This window comes from Elephantulus edwardii, unplaced genomic scaffold, assembly GCF_000299155.1.
Source record: "Elephantulus edwardii isolate Elephantulus edwardi_28Jun2011 unplaced genomic scaffold, EleEdw1.0 scaffold00126, whole genome shotgun sequence".
In the NCBI taxonomy this organism is placed as follows: domain Eukaryota; kingdom Metazoa; phylum Chordata; class Mammalia; order Macroscelidea; family Macroscelididae; genus Elephantulus; species Elephantulus edwardii.
In genome coordinates, this window is record NW_006399876.1 from 9,139,873 (window position 1) to 9,158,410 (window position 18,538).

The window sequence follows — 18,538 nt, forward strand, 5'->3', positions numbered from 1 at the left end:
CACAGGGACCCCAGAAAAAAGTGGATCTGAGACTTGCCCTATCCTGTGCCATCCTCATCATATCCTTTTCCAAGGACTGGCACTTCCTAACAACATGCCCACAATATACCTCCAAGGAATACCCTGGCTGCATGCTCCTCTGGCCGTCCGTGGGATGTTCAGCTCTCGTCTCTAACCCCACAGCTCAAAGGCATCACTTCTGTCTTCCTTCGTCACTGCCCCTCTCTCAGATGTCCCACACGGTTTCCAAGACTGTACTTTTTTTTTCCAATTCAAACCCATTTCCCTTTTATTAAGATCCAAGTTACCATTACATGGTTTGATACTCAATAAAAGAAAACTTGTTGAAATAAGGTAATATGTTATCATCAGTATTTCCAGGTGACTGTTTTCAATCAAGTAGGAAAATCAATAAACCTTTGGGAAGCGCACCTGTAAGCTTACACTTTGTCCAGGTCCAGTTCCTCTGGAGTAGAGATTCCCAATTCATTTAAAGTTGGACTACGTTCCTGGACGACATAGGGGTATATTTCCTTACGAGGTCCTGCTTTATCCCTAACAACCTCTAGGATGCAGACTGCACTAGCTAAGTCATTTAACCGTCTGCATGCCGGCAAAACAGCATTGATAATTTTAGGTTCTGGAACCAGACCATAACCAACAAGTGTGTTCATCCCTTCACGCAATTCCCAGAAATCAATGTTTGACTTGTTGAAATATGTCACCTAAGGAGCATCAAACTCCTCATCTGTCTCATGAGACCCGTGGGAGTAGCAGCAAACTGTTTGGACAGCGGCGGTGGAGCTGGGGGCCAGGACGGAATGCAGAAGGCTTTGCAGTCTCTCTGTCCCTTCCCATCCCCATCTTTACTATAACTGCTTCCAGTCTAAATGCATGTGGATAATTATCTAAAAGAGTTTCATGATCAAAACAAACATTAACTGGGCTACACTGACATTATTTGAATGATGACTTCATGGAATAGTATTGGTTCAGAGTTTAAAGATTATTTCCTGGCAGTAGATTTGGAAGTCTCCCTGTTTCGGGGATCCCGTAAATCTGGCTTTCATTTGAATTTGCAGCTCTGTTCCATTCTTTCCCACATTTTGATCAAAGTTCATCTGTTGGGTCCTTGATGAAAATGTTTAGGAATTGCATGCAGCCAGGCACCACCCAGTTCTTCTGGTCTCATGGTAATGGACCAATCAACACCCTTGAAACGAGCAGTCAGGAGACAAGGAGATGTATTACATTGGGCATGTGCATTGTCAGGGACCTCTCCAAAATACTGAGAAGCAGTGGTATTTGTTTGAAGACTAAGGTGCACCTGATTCAGGATATGCTCTTTTCAATCACTTGCTGTGCGTTTGAGAGCTGGGCAATGACTAAGGATGACAGAATTGATGCTCCTAAGCTGTGGTATTGGAGAAGAGAATCGAATATCTCATGAGCTGCCAAAAGAATAAACAATATGTCTAGGAGAAAATGTCTTAGAAGCAAGTGTGGTGAAGCTGCATCTCTCACACGCTGGGCATGTTGCTAGGAGAGGCTATTCCTCGGAGAGGGACATCATGCTTGGAAAGTCAGCAGAAAGGGAAGACCCTCAACGAGACGGTTTGGCACAGCCACGGGCTCAAGTGTGTTGAGAGATCATGAGGATGGCACGAGATAGGGCAGAGGTCAGGTCTGTGCTCAGAGGGTCACCGTGAGTCATACTCAGCTTGAATGCATCTAAACACGACATGGCAAGGGAGGTGACAGTTCACCAAAGCGATCAGACCTGCACCGACTCCACTTTTTTTCCCAGGTCCTGAGTCTCCTTCTTCTGTTGTTGGAGGCAAACAGACCAATTATATTTTGGGTGGCTGCCTGTAAGCTTTTTAAGACCCAAGGTACTCCTCAGCAAACTAGAAGGTAGAACGCTCCTGTTAGCTGCCCTCTAGTCGGCTGTGACTATCAGCCCTCACACAACAGAAAGAAACGCGCTGTTCTCATGCCATCCTCCCGATTTCTGCCAGTGATGCAGTCATTGCCAATCCATCTTACTGAGGATCTCCTGCCACTCCTCTGTTAGTCAGTGTGTCGCACTGTCGTGGTTTGTGTGTTGCTGGGACGCTGGGAGCTATGTCACTGGTATTTCAAATACCAGCAGCCTCACTCGGGGGGGATGGATTTCAGTGGCGTTTTCATACTCCGCTGAAATAGGGGATGAAGTTGCAGTGGAGATGGACTCAGAAGTAGGACAGGCAATCTGCTTCTGAAATAATGCTCCGAAGCAGCAAAAATAGAATGGAAACTCTAAAACTGATGCTGGGCCTACTGACTGGATAGACCCACGAAGATCAAACACCATTTACTGAGCGTCTGCTGTGCGCCAGGCACCCTGCTAGATGGGACATAGGTCACGGTTCATCATCACATCCCAAGGAGCTTTTGCTGTTAGCTCCACTTGAAAGAGATTGAAACGCAAAGAGCTAAAGTCAAATAATTTGCCTACGTCAGATCCAGAAAGAGACTGAATTTTGGGGTAAGTCTGTGTTTCTGGTTTTTTTAACAGCATTATTCTACAGAACTTTTTCTGTTTCTGTTTCTTACTCTTTTTTCCATTCACTATACAATGGGAATAAATATGTATCTCTTCCAGTAAGTTGGCCAGGAAGACAGCTACCTGGTCAACTGACTGGATGAGATCATATTTGTTCCTATTCCCAAGATAAGTGATCCAACAGAATGTGGCATTTGACTGTGTGGATCAGAACAAAATATGGCTAATATTGCAAAGAATGGGAATCTCAGAACACTTAATTATACAAAATCTATACCTAGACCAAGAAGCTGTTGTGTGAACTGAGCAAAGGAACACTGCATGGTTTAAAATCATGAAGGGTTTGTTTCAGGGCTGTATCCTTTCTTCACACTTATGCAGTTCTTGCTTGCTGCAGAAAATCAAAGACCTTTAATATGGGTTGCATTTCAACATCAAGAAGACAAAAATCCTCACCAGCATGCCAGTAGACAACATCATGATAGATGGAGAGAAAAAAACAGAAATTGTCAACAATTTCATCTTACTTGGGTTCACAATCAACACCCTTGGTACCAGCAGTCAAGAAATAAAAAGGTGAGTCAAAGGCAAGGATGGTAAAGCTTCACCTCACATGTTCTGAGCATGTTGCTAGAAGGGGCTATTTCGTAAAGAGACATCATGCTCAGTACAGTGTAGGGTCAGCAAAGGAGAGGAAGACCTTCAACCAGGTGGACTGACAGTGGCTGCAGCAATGGGCTCAAGTATGTCAGAGATGGTGAGGATGGCCCAGAAAAGGTCAGGGTTCAGATCTGTTGTCATAGGATTGCTACCAGTTATACTCGGACGGATGGCCCCTACAAACAACGCTTTTAAGCTGCCATGGAAGCAGGAGTGGCATCTACTTCCTAAACAACATGCCTTTGGAAACTCTATGGACTTTGATAAAGGACGATAGTTATAAAAACGTTCCCGGACTTTTGTTCATAGGATCGCTATGAGTCCTGCTCGACTCGACGGCAATCATACGCCCCCAGGAAGGGTTCCTCCACTGTCTGCACGTGTCACGCTCTCAAACAGCGCCTAGAGTCCATCCTTCTCTTTGCGAGAGGTTTTACCCAGAAGCGAAGCTGCCTTATGGGTACTTCCGGTCCAAGTGCTCATTCAAGCATCCCCATTGGTTTACTCGCCCTCCAAGAGCTGGTCCCTGCCATTCGCCCACATCCTCCCAGCAGTGAGTTTTATCTAACTTTCCGTTTTTGCCAGTCTAATGGGACATGTTTCCTCTGCAGCCCCTGCGCTACTGGTGTGGGTGCAGGAATCTCATGCCTTTTTCAGTTTCTGGTGATATTTGACCACACACCCACCAATTAGAAAGGACAAGGTTTCAGAATAAGTTTGCTCCATGAAAAGCTCACTATGATGACAGAAGATGGGAGAGGAGTCACACAATTCCCACCCCATCAGCAGCTACAAGGAGCCCTCTCTCACTCAACCTGGGGAGACCTGGGTTCCCGACCGATACCTGAGTAACTACCATGTCAGTCAGTGGAGGCTTTCTGATTGCTGTGATGCTGAAGAGTTTTCAGTGAAGCTTCCAGCCTAAGACTAGGAAGAAAGGCCTGGTGAGACATTTCTGAAAATGAAAGCCCTAGAGATCACAATGGTCCACTCCCCAACTGGTCATCGGGATGGGACAGGACCACTGTATTGTACTTGGGATCACGATGAGATGGCAGCTAACAGCAGCTCCAGCGGCAGCAACAATGACAAAGCCACCCACCACAAGAGGAAAGCACGAAGCTCCCGCTCCCTCTCACCAGAGACTCCGACCCCCGAGAGGAGGGACCAGGACCCCCACCCTGTGTTACAGCAGCCATTGTAGGCACTTCTTTTTTTTTTCTCTACTGGTTTATTTACAACATTCAAACACAAATTTGAACAAATTCTTTCCATTTCCCTCAGCCCTCATCCATCAAATTGTACAACCCAATGATTAATCCCTCCTCCCCCTGCACATCCACATCCCTCTGCTTCCAGCCTCTCCCACTCATCCTCGATCCTTATACTCATTCTACAATAACGGTTTTATATAATATTTACCCTTATGGGACTGAGTTAGTTCACTCCGCATAATGCTCTCCAGTCCCTCCCAAGTTAGGTAATAATTTACAAAGTTATTGCTCCTGCATGCTGCATAGTATTCCATTGTGTGAATGTACCATAATTTCTCAATCCATTTGTTTGTGGCTGGACATTTGGGCTGTTTCCACATTCTTGTGATGGTGAATAATGCTGCTATGAACACTGGTGTACAAATCTCAGTTTGTGCCTCAGTCTCATATTCTCAGGGTATATTGCAAGTAGTGAAATAGCTGGGTCATATGGAATTTCTATGTTCAGCTTTTTTAAGAAGCACCAAACTGCCTTCCAGAATAGTTGCACCATTTTACAATCCCAACAACAAAGTGTAAGCGTTCCTTTCTCGCCACATCCTCTCCAACATCTATTACTTGCTGCCCTGTTAAACTTTGCCACTCTTACTGGAATGAGATGGTACCTCATCATGGTTTTGATTTGTATCTCTCTTATTGCCAGTGATCTGGAGCATTTCTTAAATCTGAATTTTGTATTCAGTTTCATTATGCCCCCCGAATCCTCCTCTAGAGGAGAGATCTTCATCATCGTCACCTTAGAGATGGAGACAGTGAGCCTCCAACAGAGAGGTGAGCGGTCCATGTAGGCAACTGGGCCAGGGCTTACATCCAAGTATATGTGTGGACCGCTTTACCATACCACCCGGTCTTCACTCCAAAGGTGGTGTGTGTGATGACACAGTCAGCAGGGCCGGTGCGTTTCCAGGTACAGTGGCGCTCAGCTTCAGGACACACACTGGTCCCAGGTCCTAATCTCTAGGCTGATCCAACGCCTGCAGTATATTTGGCTCATCTTGAAGGGAGCCTTCTAGAATCTACTTGGCAGATGTGGTCTATGAAGCTCAGAAAGGTAAAGTCACTTATAGAAGGTCACACAGCACATCAGAACTTAGCTCTCTAGCCCAATAGATTGTGGGACATGGTCATTTCCACCCCTCAACTCTTCTTCCCTGTCTGCCAGCTTCCCCAGGCTCCAGAGTCTCCAGCAGGGGTGCCTACGAGTCAGTCACTCCTATGCCTTGTAGCTCCACCTACCCCCTTCACGTACCTTCTAGGGCTGTAAAAAGAGTAGGGTATCATGGGGAAGCTGCTTCTGACCTCTATCATCTCTGTAAGGAGGAACTGTCCCCACAAAGAACATCTACAACACAAAACCATTTCCCATGAGGTCAGACATGTCCCCTATGCTCAGGCACCTGTTGTTATGTACCCTCAAGTTGCCTGTGGCTCAGTGACTCTATGTACAACAGCCTCAAACCCTGCTCTCTCCTGAGCCAACCTTATTGTCTCTGACACACCTATTTCCATTACCCCAGCCACTGAGTCAATCTATCTCATCCAGGGTCACCCTCTCTTGCGTTGTCCCTCCTCCCTCCCAAGCATGATGTCCCTCTCCAAGGACTGGTTACCTCCTTGTAACATGCCCAAAGTATGTCAGATGGAGCTTCAGAATCCTTGCCTCCAAGGAGCAGCCTGGTTTTACCCTCTCCAGGAACGAACCTGCTTGTTCTCTTAGCAGACCATGGTGTATTCAATACTCTTCTCTAGCACCACAGATCAAAGACATTAATTCTCCTTCTATCATCCCTAGTCATTGTCCAGCTTTCTGATGCATAACAAATAATTGCAAAGACCGTGGCCTGGATCAAGTGCACCTTAGTCTCCAGACTGACGTTGTTGCTCTTCAGTACTCTGGAGAGGTCCCTGACAGCAGACTTTCCCAATGCAATTCATCTTTTGATTTCCAGGCTGCAGATACCAAGATGTTTCTTGATGTTGAGCCTCAATCCATACTGAACGTTGCAGCAAGCACTTCAGGTCCTCCTCAGTTTCAGCAAGCAAGGTTGTGTGATCTGCATAATGCAGGTTGTTGATGAGTCTTTCTCCAGTCTTGATGTCACACTCCTCCTCATGGAGTCCTGGATGATTTGTTCCACATATAGATTGAAAAAGCATGGAGATAGGATACATCCCTGGAGTACACGCACCCTTCTCCATTTCACGCACCTACTTCTACCAATTCTAACACTGATCCTACTGCTCTACTGTTGTTGTTGTTGTTGATTGCCTTCAAGTTGAGCACGACTCATAGCGACCCTATGAACGAAAAGGCCTGAAGCCCCTCTACAATACTGACATTTATCAAAGTTCATAGAGTTTCCAGAGGCATGTTGTTTAGGAAGTGGATGCCACTCCTGCTTCCAAACCTGTCATAATACTGTTACTGTTGTTATAATAATTTGTCATAACAAGTAATTGAGAAGACCATGGCTCTACGACTGGGTCCAAAATCCATTGCTATGGACGCACAGATCTCACAGAACCACACTCACTATGAGGTTATTAGAGAAATCTACAAGTTACAATTCTGATATGCGGCAGGACATTGTTCCTCAGTCAGGACAGCGTCCCCAGCATACCCAACAAGCCCTTCAGCCTTGTGGCTTTAAGCTAGTGTGACAAAGCTCTCTTAGTCCAACCCACGATGGCATCTTCTCCTCCCTTCCCCAGTCCTCCAGCAAGTTTGAACAAAGGACCCTGGCTGTTGTGCTGGCTCCGTGGGCAGCAGTCCCAAATCAGCTCTGTCTCACATCAGTCTCTGATTCTCCTCTCGGCTGCTAGTGTTCTCATGTAGGTCTGAGTCTGACTGGAGTAGAAAGCTCTGGCCCCAAAAGATACTTCCTGCATTCTCTGCTGCTTCTTTCTTGCTAATATTAAGATTCTCATCTGCTGCTGCTGCTGTTGTTATTAGGTCGCATCCAGTCAATTACAGCTCATAGAGACCTTGAGAATAACAGATCTGTACTCTTTCCTATCCTCTGCCGGCCTCACAATCTCTGACATCCTTGAGTCCATTGCTGCAGTCACTGAATCAAGCCACTTGAGGGTCTTCTCTTTCGCTGACCCTCTACCTCTCTTCAAGTAAGATGTCCCTCTCCAAGGAATAGCCTTTCCTACCAACATACCCAAAGTAAATGAGAAGAATCTTCACCATACTTGCCTCCAAGGAGCATTCTGGCTTCACTTTTTCCAAGACATATCTGTTTGTTCTTTTGGTGGTCCAGGGACACTCAGTACTCTTTTCCAATATCATAGTTCAAAGGCATTAATTCTTCTTTTGTCATCTTTATTCATTGTCCAACATTCAGCAGCATAGCAAGTGACTGAAAAGATCCTTATCTAAATCAGATGCACCTTAGTCCCCAAACTAATATCATTGCTCCTCAGTAATTTGAAGAGGTCTCTGACCTCAGAATTTACCAGAGCAATGCATTCCCTAATCTCCTGACTGCTGGACCAAGCGTATTGACTGTGGATCTAAGTAAGATGAAGTCATTGACAGTTTCCATCTTTTCTCCATCTATCATGACATTTGTTGCCTTTCAGTCCAATGGCAAAGATATTTGTTTTCTTGACATTGAGATGCAATCTGTATTGTAGGCTGTAGTGTCTGATATTCTACTGCTAAACCTACTCAATTTAAGCCTGGTTGAATGGGGAAATTATCAGTTCCATCATGAGTCATTTATACACATGCTATTTCATGTTCCCACCCTTTCATGAGGTGGAAGTCAAAGCTGATGGCTAGGAAACCATCCTGAACAAAAACCTACAAGGATCCTGGTGGTTGCCAGTGCTACAAACTGCCCCCAACTAGAACACTTGTTCATGTAATAGCCACCTACTGAGAAATGGGTCTGACTTGTAAAGATTTAAATTTTATACTACATTTCAGTCTTTCATTTATATGTTTTATAAAATAAGCCTGTGGACATTTATTAGTGTTGTTGTTTTGTGTTGTCAAGTTGACTACAACTCATAGTGATCCTATGAACAATAGCTCTGAACTCTCTCTTAACTTAAGCCAATCTCACTATCTCTGAAACTCCTGCCTCCATTGCCACAGTCACTCTGTTGTTAATCCACCTCACCCAGAGTCTTCCTCTTCTGCACTGACTCTCCACTCTTCCAAGTATGATGTCCTTCTCCAAGGATTGGTCCCTCCTGGCAACATGCCCAAAGTATGTGAAACGGAGGTTCACATTTCTTGCCTCCAAGGAGCAACCTAGTTTCACAGTCTACAGGACAGACATGTTTGTTCTCTTGGCAGTCCATGGTATGCGTAATACTCTTCTCCAGCACCACAGCTCAAAGGCAGTAATTCTTCTTCTGTCATCCTTAATCACCATCCAGCTCTCTGATGCACAGCAAGTAATTGTGAAGCTTATGGCTTGGATAAGGTACACCTTAGTCTCTAGTTTGACATCATTGCTCCTTAATACTCTGCAGAGGTCCCTGACAGAAGACTTTCCCAAAGCAATTTGTTTTTTGGTTTCCTGACTGCTGGTGCCAAAAGTTCTGACTGTGGACCTGTGCAAGATGAAAATATTAATAACCTCAATCTCTTCTCCATCTATTATGATTCTGCCAATTGGCCCAGCAGTGAGAATATTTTGTTTTCTTGATGTTTACTACTGCAATATATTTTTATAGCATACAATTACATGCATCTTAAGCATATAGCTTAATGTATTTTTATAATTATTTCCCAGCTCTAGCTGTTCAATGTTTCTAGGTTTTCTTACCCCTAATACCAGTCAGTTGTTGTTGTTGCTGTGAGGTACCATCGAGTTGAGTACCGCTCATTGCAACCCTGTGAACACCTGTCCATACTGCCCCTCATTATGCTGACTTGGATCGCCTTTGGTGAAGACGGTGTCCATCTAGTGTCCAGCCTCCCATTCTCCACTGCAGGGGCGGAGGGGTGGGGGGAGCCACGTTCCATTCCTAGGCACCCCATGAGTATCCACCACCCAACCGTCAGCACAGGCTTGAGTGTTTCTGTGATGCTAAACAGATTTTTGTAGTTTCCAAGCTAAACAGAGCCAGGAAGAAAGATCTACTTCTGAAAACTAAACCAACAAAAACCTGATGGTGCCCAGTGGCCGGCCCGCCATGCAGGGCCAACTTGAGCTAACGACAGCATCCCTGGGAGGTTTTTCTGACTTCTGAACTTTATTTAAAGATATTTTATTATGAGCCATTACATCAGAACTGCCTCATCGCTGACCCTCCAGTGGGTTTTCAGAGGCGGTCCACTGCACGGAGGGCAACTGGGCATCTTTCGCCCATGGACAACTGGTGGATCTGAACCGCGTTCCTTTCTTTAACTTGGCAACACTATTCACTACCAGTAAGTCACCAGAGTTTATATAGTGTTTTGCATTTGCATCTTATGTTCACCATAATGTCTACAGGACTTGGCCATGTGGTTACACAGAACAGTGGCTTATTCTTCTTTAATAGCTGATGTATTGTACAGTTATCTGCAGTTTCTTTATTCATGCTTTTGCTGATGGGCATTTGGGTCGTTTCCAGTTTGGGGTTACAACATTGTTATAAATTCTGTCCGTGGATGCAGGCCCTCCTTTCTCCTGAGTAGAGACCTAGGAGTGGAATTGCTGTACCATGCAGTTGGACTTTCTGAGAAACCGCCAGTTTTCCAGATGGTTCTCTCGATTCGCCCTCCCACCAACAGTGGGCCTGTTGCACCACCTCCTCTCCAGCACTTGCTGCCTGCTCTTTGTAATTGCAGTCATGCTGGCGGCACCTCACGCTGCTTCATGTCTCTGTTGAGAAATGATGCTGGGTGTTCAGAATGGTTGTGGAATGAAAGCTCAGGTGGACTGGGGGGAGCTTCTCTACCTTGCAGGGGAGGAGAGTGAAGACCTCTGTGTCCCGTTTCCCTGTAGGACCGCTCCTTCAGCCTTCTGGGGTTTAGAACTCACGCCTGGGTCCCCATGAATGGGGGCCAAGCAGAGACAACGTGGCCACTTCCAGTCCTGGTCTGTGAAGACCTGCGAGGGCTGAGCTTTCACCTCCATGATGACCTGGATGGTCAGAACCTGGGGATGACGGAGCTGCAAGACAGAATGAACTCAGCTCTGGGGACCCTCCTGGAGAAGCACTGCCCTCCAAGCAGATACCCCACATGAGCCTTTGGTGTGGAAGAAATAATCCTCCTCTGCATTTGAACCCCCGGGTATTCTGGGCTTGAGCAAGGTGGAGACAGAGATGGTGCAGGGTGAGGTTAGGTTTCCATCTGTTATTCAGAAGGTCAGTATGAGTCAGAGTTGACTCAACGGCACCTAACAATAACAGCATTCCGGGTTTGTTAAAGCAGCAAGCTTTACCCTCAGTAATGTAGGGACTGAGTTCCTGGGTGCTGCAAAAGTGAATACACCCAGCTGTCACAGGAAGGTTGGTAGTTCAAATCCAGCCAGAGGCACCTCAGAAGAGAATACTGATGATCTACTTCCAAAAGATTAGTCACTGAAAACTCCATGGAGCACAGGCCTGCTTCACTACTGAACACACACAGTCACTGGGTCGAGGTCAACTCCACAACTGGTTAGTGCAGGTGTAACCAACAAAGCCCTGGTGGTGTCGGGTGATATTTACTGAGTTGCTAGCTGTGATGTACACGGTCTACTGTTCAAAATGGCTTTCCGAGGCCATTGACCTTGAGTTTGCCTCCTGGCTGGATGGGAACGTGCAACTAGGGTGTCCTGGTCCATCCGTGAGAGCATCAGCCAATTTCACCATCCCGTTAGCCTGATCAGGTTCACAGACAGAAATGTGAGGATCTCACCATCGGCAAGAAAGGCCTGGTGCTGGGGGGGCAGGTCTGACTTCACAGGAATCGGTTTTGTGTTGTGGATATTTCTTGATGAAGACAGACCCCTCCTGTGCATTTAGCAGACTCAGCCTTCCTCACAGTCCCTCTTAGATCAGCAGTTCAAATCCCCCAGCTGGTTCATCCTCTGTCTTCTCCCATAGATTTCGAGCCTCAGAAACTAAATGGACCATCACTATGAGTCAGAACAGAAGGGCAGTGGGTAACGGAGGTAACAAAGCAGCAGCCCTGGTTTTACAGATGAGAACTCAGCGGGTTAGTAAGGAGTGGAGCTATGACTTGGCTCTATTCCTGAACCAATCACTGTGCAGAGCTCACATAGGTGGTGCTATGATTGGCCAGGCTTCTGTCCCACCCATCACACCCAGTGGATAAGGTGCACAAAACCACAGGTTCAACATGAGGGGAGCTGAGTGTTTACCCCAAATCATATCAGGGTGCTATTCGCAGAAGGAGTAAGGAGAGGCAGAGGTGACCCATAGAGCCGCAGTCTCTATGGAGCCCTGGTCAGCCCCCCACTGATCTCCTCACTGCTGCTGAACCTTTCTTCTGCCCCCCCCCACACCCCGAGCTAGGGGCGACCTTGCTTATTCCACATTCCACTGAGAAGCCAGATGCCACCAGACAAAAAATGAACACTCACACCTCCAGTCAAACCCCAGACTTTGATCCCCACCCCTAGTGGCCCTCACTGTGGTCAGAACACTCCAGGTGCCCAGCCACCTCAGCTCATCAATCATCTCCCAATACCTTCAGTCTCTCTACAGGCTTGGTGTTCTGCCATCCTAAAACCATCTCGCCAACCATCACTTCTTCACTCCCTTCTCAGTGTTACTTCCGCTCACCCCTGCGTTTCTCACCTCCCACTCCCTCCGCCTTGTCAACCACTGCACACATACATAACTCCTTTTACCAGATGAATTTCTCTAGAACTGAGATTAGCAATGTTCCAAATGTCCAAAGCACTGAGGCGTTCCATCACCTCCACGTGGACGACTCCTCCTCCCCTCAGTCCCCTCTTCTCCGTCTGCCTTTGAGGTTTGTGATTTACTGGAGGGGCTCGTGTAAACTCAAAACACCATCAGGCAACGGCTCCTGTGATTGTGGGTGATGTAAGTGATCCCAGAGATGAGTGAGCAGAGACGGGTGAGCGAGGGGCCAGGAGCCCACAGACCAAGGCTGTCAGCACAGCTGGACCAGGTTAGACGCGGTGTCCCAAGCAAACAAGGGGTGAACTTCCATGAACTCTATATGGGATGTGGGGACTGTAAAGCACAAGCCCAGGAGAACAAAGGGGAGCAACTTGGGGAGTATCTTCTTGCAGAGTGGGGCTCAGGTCCCACTCTAACCCCTTCTCCTTAGTAATTCATCCTTCACTGAGGTCTTAAGGATAGAAGGTAGAATCACAAAATGGAAAGCTATGGACGAAAGAGCCACGTTAATTCATCGTACACAGGCATCCTGACCCACTGAAGCAGGCCTTGCTCTGGGTCCCTCAAAGCCCAGGGGCACCCCACATGTACCACCTAGCTGGTCTGCAGCACTGACGACAGCCGACAGCTCCCTCCTTCCTTCCAGAAGCTCCTGGTAACCTTGGGGGGGTTCTATCCCAGGTCCTCCCCTCCCCTCACAGACCTGACTGCCGGTCCTCCTGTCCAACAGGCTGCCCTGCCCAGCAGCCTTGAGGAGGAAGGTTTATTTTCTGTGTTGATGTGGCTGGTTCTCAGTGGTTTGGCCAAAGAGCAGACTAGCTCCATCACACAGTCACCACCTTCCATAAAGTAATCTAATGCAATCAGATGGAAAAGAGTGTGTTCTCACTGGAACTCACCTGTTCACTGTCCGTGTCTGCTGCCCTCCCAGTCCTCTGACGTCCCGACGAGGAAGCCATTGATTTGTTCAAACCAGGTGTAGTCACAGCTGCCTGGCTTTAAACCCTGAGAGCCAAAGGCTTTCTGGAAGGCACCTCTCCAGCCTCCCCCGGCGGCTGCTTCCTCAAGACATCTAGCCACATCTGCTCCACCTCAGCTCCAGAGCCAGCCCAGAAATGACTGGGTCACTGTCCAACTCGAAAGTCGGCCTCCAAGCTCTTCAAGATCTCACTACCTTGAGTTGCTGCTCCTTCCCACAAAGCCCCCCATCACACACAGTCCAGGTATATGTTCAAAGCTCCTCTCGTTATTTGTCTAGTCCATCTCCTTGAAGCAAGCTAGGTGTGGAGCGTGGCTGCCACTCGAGAAAAATGAGGTTGCCCAGGGAAGGGCAGGAGCCTGCCCAGGTCACCCAGCACGCGGAGGCGGCGAGAGCCCAGCATAACCAGAGCCTGCTGGCTTGGACCCAAGTGACTCTCCCCTATCACTGTCCCTGTACCAACGCTGGCAGGACCTCAGTCACTGGCTTCGCCTGCCATTCAACCCTTCCTAGCCCAACACTACCCCATCCCAGTTCAGTCGGGGGATGACAGGAGAATGGACGGGACTACAGCCAGAGACTGGCACAGACAGCAAAGTTCCCTTTTATTTTTCTCTTTTTTAATAAATTTAAGAACAGGTCTCGTTGCTCTCCTCCCCCCAGAGCAACTAAAACCAACTAAAAAGGGGCATAGCCTAGGGGGCAGGGGGTGCTAGGAGTCATAATCCTCTTCGTCCTCTGCGTCAGGTGCTGATGGGCCCGGGGGTGCTGGGGGCAGAGGCATGGTCGAGGAGGTGAAAGGCATGAAAGGTGTCGGGGGGCTGCAAAACAGAAAGCAGGGGTGTGTTGGGCCACAGTGGAGGGCTTTCCTGCTCAGAGTCCCAGCCCACCCTCCACAGGGAAACCCCTGCCCAAGGGAGGCACAGTGCAGTGAAGTGAACGACCCAAAGCAGGTCAGGGCCCAGGCTCTGTCCACTGCTCCGGCCAGGGAAGCAGAGGACCTGCTGGGAACACAGCTTCAGTTCCTTCCCCTCCACCTTCAAGTCAGCCCCCACGCCTAAAGCCATGACAGAGAGGACAGGCCGGCGGGCCACGCGTGTCTGGGTACGTGTCTGTTCCTCACCCTCAGTGTCCTCTAAGATACTGGCCCTCCCAGCTCTGCTTACCTCTGAAAGTGGGCAGGGGGGTGGCTGGCCTGGGCCGGGGGCTGCAGCATCTCCTCCTCCCCCTCAGTATCTGTGTCATCGGAATCATCCTGTCAGGGAACAAGGGTGACAGGAGAAGGACCTGAGATCTCTCGGGTGGGGACAGGAGGTGGATCCCAGCAGCCGAAACTAGCAAACAAACCGATGTGCAAAGAGGCCCCTGATAAGGACAGCCCCAGCGTCCAGTCCAGCCACCTCAGCCTGGTGCCACCCTCTCTCCGCCAGAGGGGGCCTCCTCACCTCCTGCTCTGAGTCCGTCCCTGACAGCTTCTTGTCCTTGCCTTTGCTGCCCATGCCACCATTCTTCCGGCTGGTGCCACCTGGTTTCCGGCCCCTTGGGGAAAGTACAGTCCATCTGTCCACGGGTCTCTCCTCTACTAGGCCATCCCCCCCCCTCACTGGCCCCTGGGACCTGGGCCATCCCCACCTGGACACCTGACTTCCCACCTGCGAGCACCCTTGTCCCCGTCCATGTGGTTGTCTTCTCCGTCCCCCTGCATGTCAGGCACGGAGGCCACCAGGTCCTTCAGAAAGTCAAACTGCTGCTCCAGTTCAATGCACTGCTTCCTGGAAGGAGGGGGCAGAAGGGCACTGAGGTGAGGTGGGCGCAGCGAGGGGTGCAGGACGTCAGGGGAACTCCCACCCCACCTCCACCACCACCGCTCATTATTCCCTCTGACGCCCACAGGCAATCCCACCTGTCGGGTCCAGCCTCCCCCGGCCAGCGATCACCCTCAGCGCCCGGGGCGCACCTGGCCCCACCCCGCCACTCACAGGTGGGACGTGGTCATGGTCTTGGCGTTGCGGGACTGGGTCACCTGGCAGGCCTTCTTCAGCAGCGACTCCAGGAAGAGCTCCAGCGCCCGGGCTGCGAGGTGTCAAGGAGAAGGCGGAGGGGGGAAGAAGGTCCCGGCCCGCCCCCCACGGCCCCCGGCCCGCCAGCAACAGGATACAAATGATGACCGGCACAGCCGCCGCCACCTTCCCAATCTCCTCGTCCGTCTGCATGATCTTCTTGATCCGCGCCTGGGGAGGGGGGCAGCGAGCTAGGACCCCGCCGCCTCCTTCCCGAAAAGGAAAGCTGGGGGTACGGGAGGGGATTCGGGAGACAGGGGCAGGGGGCGAGGGGGGAGGGGACGGAAGAGGGCGGGGCGTGCAGGCCCCGGACCCCGCGGAGGGCCCGCCCCCCCAGCCGGGCTCGGGTCCCGGCCTCCCGGGAGCCCGGCCCGCTCCTCCCCGTCCGGCCACGTGCTCACCGGCGGGAACCGCGCGTTGTACTTCTTCTTCTTGCTCGGCATCTCGGGGCCTCTCCCGACGCGCCGGGCCCAGCGCCGCCGCCCGCAGCCTCCCGGCCCCCGGGCCTGCTCGCCGCCCGCCGCTCGCGCTTCCCCCGGGTCCTGGCGCCGCCCGCTCCAACTCCCCGCCGCTCCTCACGGGGTCCTAGCGCCGCCGCTCAGGACGAAACTCGCTGGCGGCCCAGGGCCCTCCCCTCGAGCCTCGGGGGCGGTGCGCTTCCTGCCGTCCGCAAGCAGGCCTCTCTCGGTGCTCCGGGCCACCCGCCTTCAAGAGCGAACGTTAGCTCCGCCCCACGGCCGGCCCGTCCTCCTTAGCCTCCCGCGGAGGCCCCGCCCCCGCCCGACAGGCCCCGCCCCGTGCGTGCGCTTGTCTATAAAGTTGTTGTTGAAGCGGCGGGCGCTCAAGATGGCGGCGGCGGCGGCAGGCGTGGCGGGGGCGGGGCGCGGCGGCGCGGAGCCCCGACAGGAGCGGAACCGGGCCCGGGCTTGGGCCGGTGCCGAACGCAGCGAAGGCCGGAGGTGAAGACGGGGCGGCGGGGAGGGGAGGGCCGGGGCGGGGGGCCTAGCTCGGTCTGTGGGCGCTAATGGCGGCGGGCGCGGCGGGGCTGGCATCCTGCCCTCCCGCAGTTGCTTCAGCAGCGGAGGTTCGAATCCAGGCGCTGCCCCGTCGGCTTTGGTTCCCGCCAGTGCTTCTCTAGGCTGCACTGTCTTCGTCTTTGAGGTGGCACGAGGATGCCCATCGGGCGGCCTGGCCGCGCGGGACTCCCCCCGGGTACTGCGCGCACCTGCACCCGGCTTTCCCTCCTTCCTGGAATCCCTGATGCCGTGCAGGCGCTTGGCCAGGGTCGCAGGTGCGATGGAGCCAGAGCTTCCACCTGGGACTCACGTTAGGCTCTGCCACTCAGTACAGGTGTGACCTTGGCCAGGGCCCTTCTCTCTGTACGTCACTGGAAGTGACAGCACGGTGACAGCACTGACAGTAGCAGGAACACGTTTGCAGCACAGACTCCACCTCAGGCGTCACATTCTGGCTGCTCTTTGAGATAGGAACCTGTGTTATTCCAGGGTGAAGACGAGGCAGCTGAGGCCCAAGGCCACACAGTTTGGGTTGGTGCCTAGCACCTGTGCTTGTCTCAGACCTGCCTGACTCGATTCCTTCCCAGCAGGATGGAGCCCAGCGAGGAGCCGGAGGAGGAAGACTCCCCTGGAGGCCGGGAGGATGGCTTCACCGCCGAGCATTTGGCTGCAGAGGCCATGGCGGCCGACATGGACCCCTGGCTCGTGTTTGATGCCCGCAGCACACCCGCCACCGAGCTGGACGCCTGGCTGGCCAAATACCCACCTTCCCAAGTCACCCGCTACGGGGACCCTGGCTCCCCAAACTCTGAGCCTGTGGGTTGGATCGCAGCCTACGGGCAGGGCTACAACCCCAACTCGGGCGACGTTCAGGGTTTGCAGGCTGCCTGGGAGGCTCTGCAGACAAGTGGGCGGCCCATCACACCTGGCACCCTGCGCCAGCTTGCCATCACCCACCAGGTGCTCTCCGGCAAGTGGTTGATGCACCTGACACCTGGCTTCAAGCTGGACCACGCCTGGGCTGGCATTGCTCGAGCTGTGGTCGAAGGCCGGCTTCAGGTGGCCAAGGTGAGCCCACGGGCCAAGGAGGGTGGGCGCCAGGTCATCTGTGTTTACACGGACGACTTCACGGACCGCTTAGGCGTACTGGAGGCGGACTCGGCCATCCGGGCCGCGGGCATCAAGTGCCTGCTCACGTACAAACCTGACGTCTACACCTACCTGGGTATCTACCGAGCCAACCGCTGGCACCTCTGTCCCACTCTCTACGAGAGCCGCTTCCAGCTGGGAGGTGACGCCCGCGGCTCCCGTGTGCTTGACCGTGCCAACAACGTGGAACTGACCTAGTAGGACAGATGGGGAGGCCACCCTGTACCCGCCTAGGATGGATGCTCCCACCTACCTCCCTGTACCCCAAGGAGGCCAGGCCCCCAGCTCTGAGGATTGGGATGGGTCACCCCAGAACTGCCTGCATCTTAGACCCCCTTGAACTTCTGCTCTTCATCAAGACTGACTCAACCCCCAAAGGGCAGGGGGCTTTGGCTCGCTGGGGTCCAGGCCCTCAGCCTCTCTCTTCGCTGCTCTCTCCTCCACCTCCCAGAACTACAGGTCAAGGCCAGACGCCAGAGGGAAGGCCATCCTTGGCCACCTCTGCCACCTCACCTGGCTGGCCCTTCCCTCCTCCTGCCTTATCTCTCTTCTCTTTCTTCAAGAAGGGGCAGACTTAGTGCTTCCAGTCCTTTCCCTTGCACCTTCCAAGTCCACAGGGCGGGGCCTGCAGGCCTGAGCATGCTGCGGGGGTGGGGGTGCGGGTGTAGTCCCACACAGCCCCTTGCTGAGAGAGGGACACCAGGGCCCCAGACACTGTGCCTGCCACTCACAGCCCGCGTTGCACGTCCACAGCCCAGCTACTCCTCCCACTCCACCTCCCCAGTCCCCCGTCCTACCCTGTCACATACTTACTCCTGGCATTCTAATAAAGCCCAGCTTGGGTCTGTGTCTCGAGTGATTTTTAAAAGGTTCTCTTGGTCACCTACTTTGTTTGCGGAGGAGTACCAGGGTCAGGAGAGGACTGCTCCCAGGCCTGGCCTGTGCCCACAGGGCTAAGACACACCTCGCTGCCAAGCCAGCCCTGCGCCCCATCCTGAGTCAGTTTCTCACAGATCTCACATGAG

At 51.8% G+C, this 18,538-nt stretch overlaps 2 protein-coding genes across 3 annotated transcripts; one reads left to right on the forward strand and one right to left on the reverse strand.

Moving 5' to 3' along the window:
- Nucleotides 1-13,904: 13,904 nt before the first annotated feature.
- Nucleotides 13,905-16,009, reverse strand: DRAP1 (DR1-associated protein 1 (negative cofactor 2 alpha)). Its single transcript, XM_006893309.1, has 7 exons — nucleotides 15,750-16,009; nucleotides 15,447-15,519; nucleotides 15,268-15,361; nucleotides 14,941-15,060; nucleotides 14,734-14,827; nucleotides 14,455-14,543; nucleotides 13,905-14,109 (listed from the first exon to the last, which is right to left on the reverse strand). The coding sequence occupies exons 1-7, from the start codon at nucleotides 15,789-15,791 to the stop codon at nucleotides 14,001-14,003; spliced, it is 621 nt and encodes a 206-aa protein (XP_006893371.1). The 5' UTR covers nucleotides 15,792-16,009; the 3' UTR covers nucleotides 13,905-14,000.
- A 185-nt stretch (nucleotides 16,010-16,194) lies between these two features.
- LOC102870171 (chromosome unknown open reading frame, human C11orf68) lies at nucleotides 16,195-17,711 on the forward strand. Of its 2 annotated transcripts, none has more exons than XM_006893310.1 (2): nucleotides 16,195-16,307; nucleotides 16,955-17,711. In XM_006893310.1, the coding sequence occupies exons 1-2, from the start codon at nucleotides 16,195-16,197 to the stop codon at nucleotides 17,709-17,711; spliced, it is 870 nt and encodes a 289-aa protein (XP_006893372.1). The 2 variants fall into 2 exon arrangements, with proteins under 2 accessions (XP_006893372.1, XP_006893373.1); XM_006893311.1 differs by having other exon boundaries at nucleotides 16,204-16,307; nucleotides 16,952-17,711.
- Nucleotides 17,712-18,538: the final 827 nt, after the last annotated feature.

Coding starts and splice junctions, on each gene's coding strand:
- DRAP1 (XM_006893309.1), bottom strand. CDS start 15,791: ATGCCGAGCAAGAAGAAGAAGTACAACGCGCGGTTCCCGCCG. Junction 15,520..15,749: donor ACAACGCGCGGTTCCCGCCG/GTGAGCACGTGG, acceptor CCCCCTCCCCAG/GCGCGGATCAAGAAGATCAT. Junction 15,362..15,446: donor GGCTGTGCCGGTCATCATTT/GTATCCTGTTGC, acceptor GACACCTCGCAG/CCCGGGCGCTGGAGCTCTTC.
- LOC102870171 (XM_006893310.1), top strand. CDS start 16,195: ATGGCGGCGGCGGCGGCAGGCGTGGCGGGGGCGGGGCGCGGCGGCGCG. Junction 16,308..16,954: donor GAACGCAGCGAAGGCCGGAG/GTGAAGACGGGG, acceptor CCTTCCCAGCAG/GATGGAGCCCAGCGAGGAGC.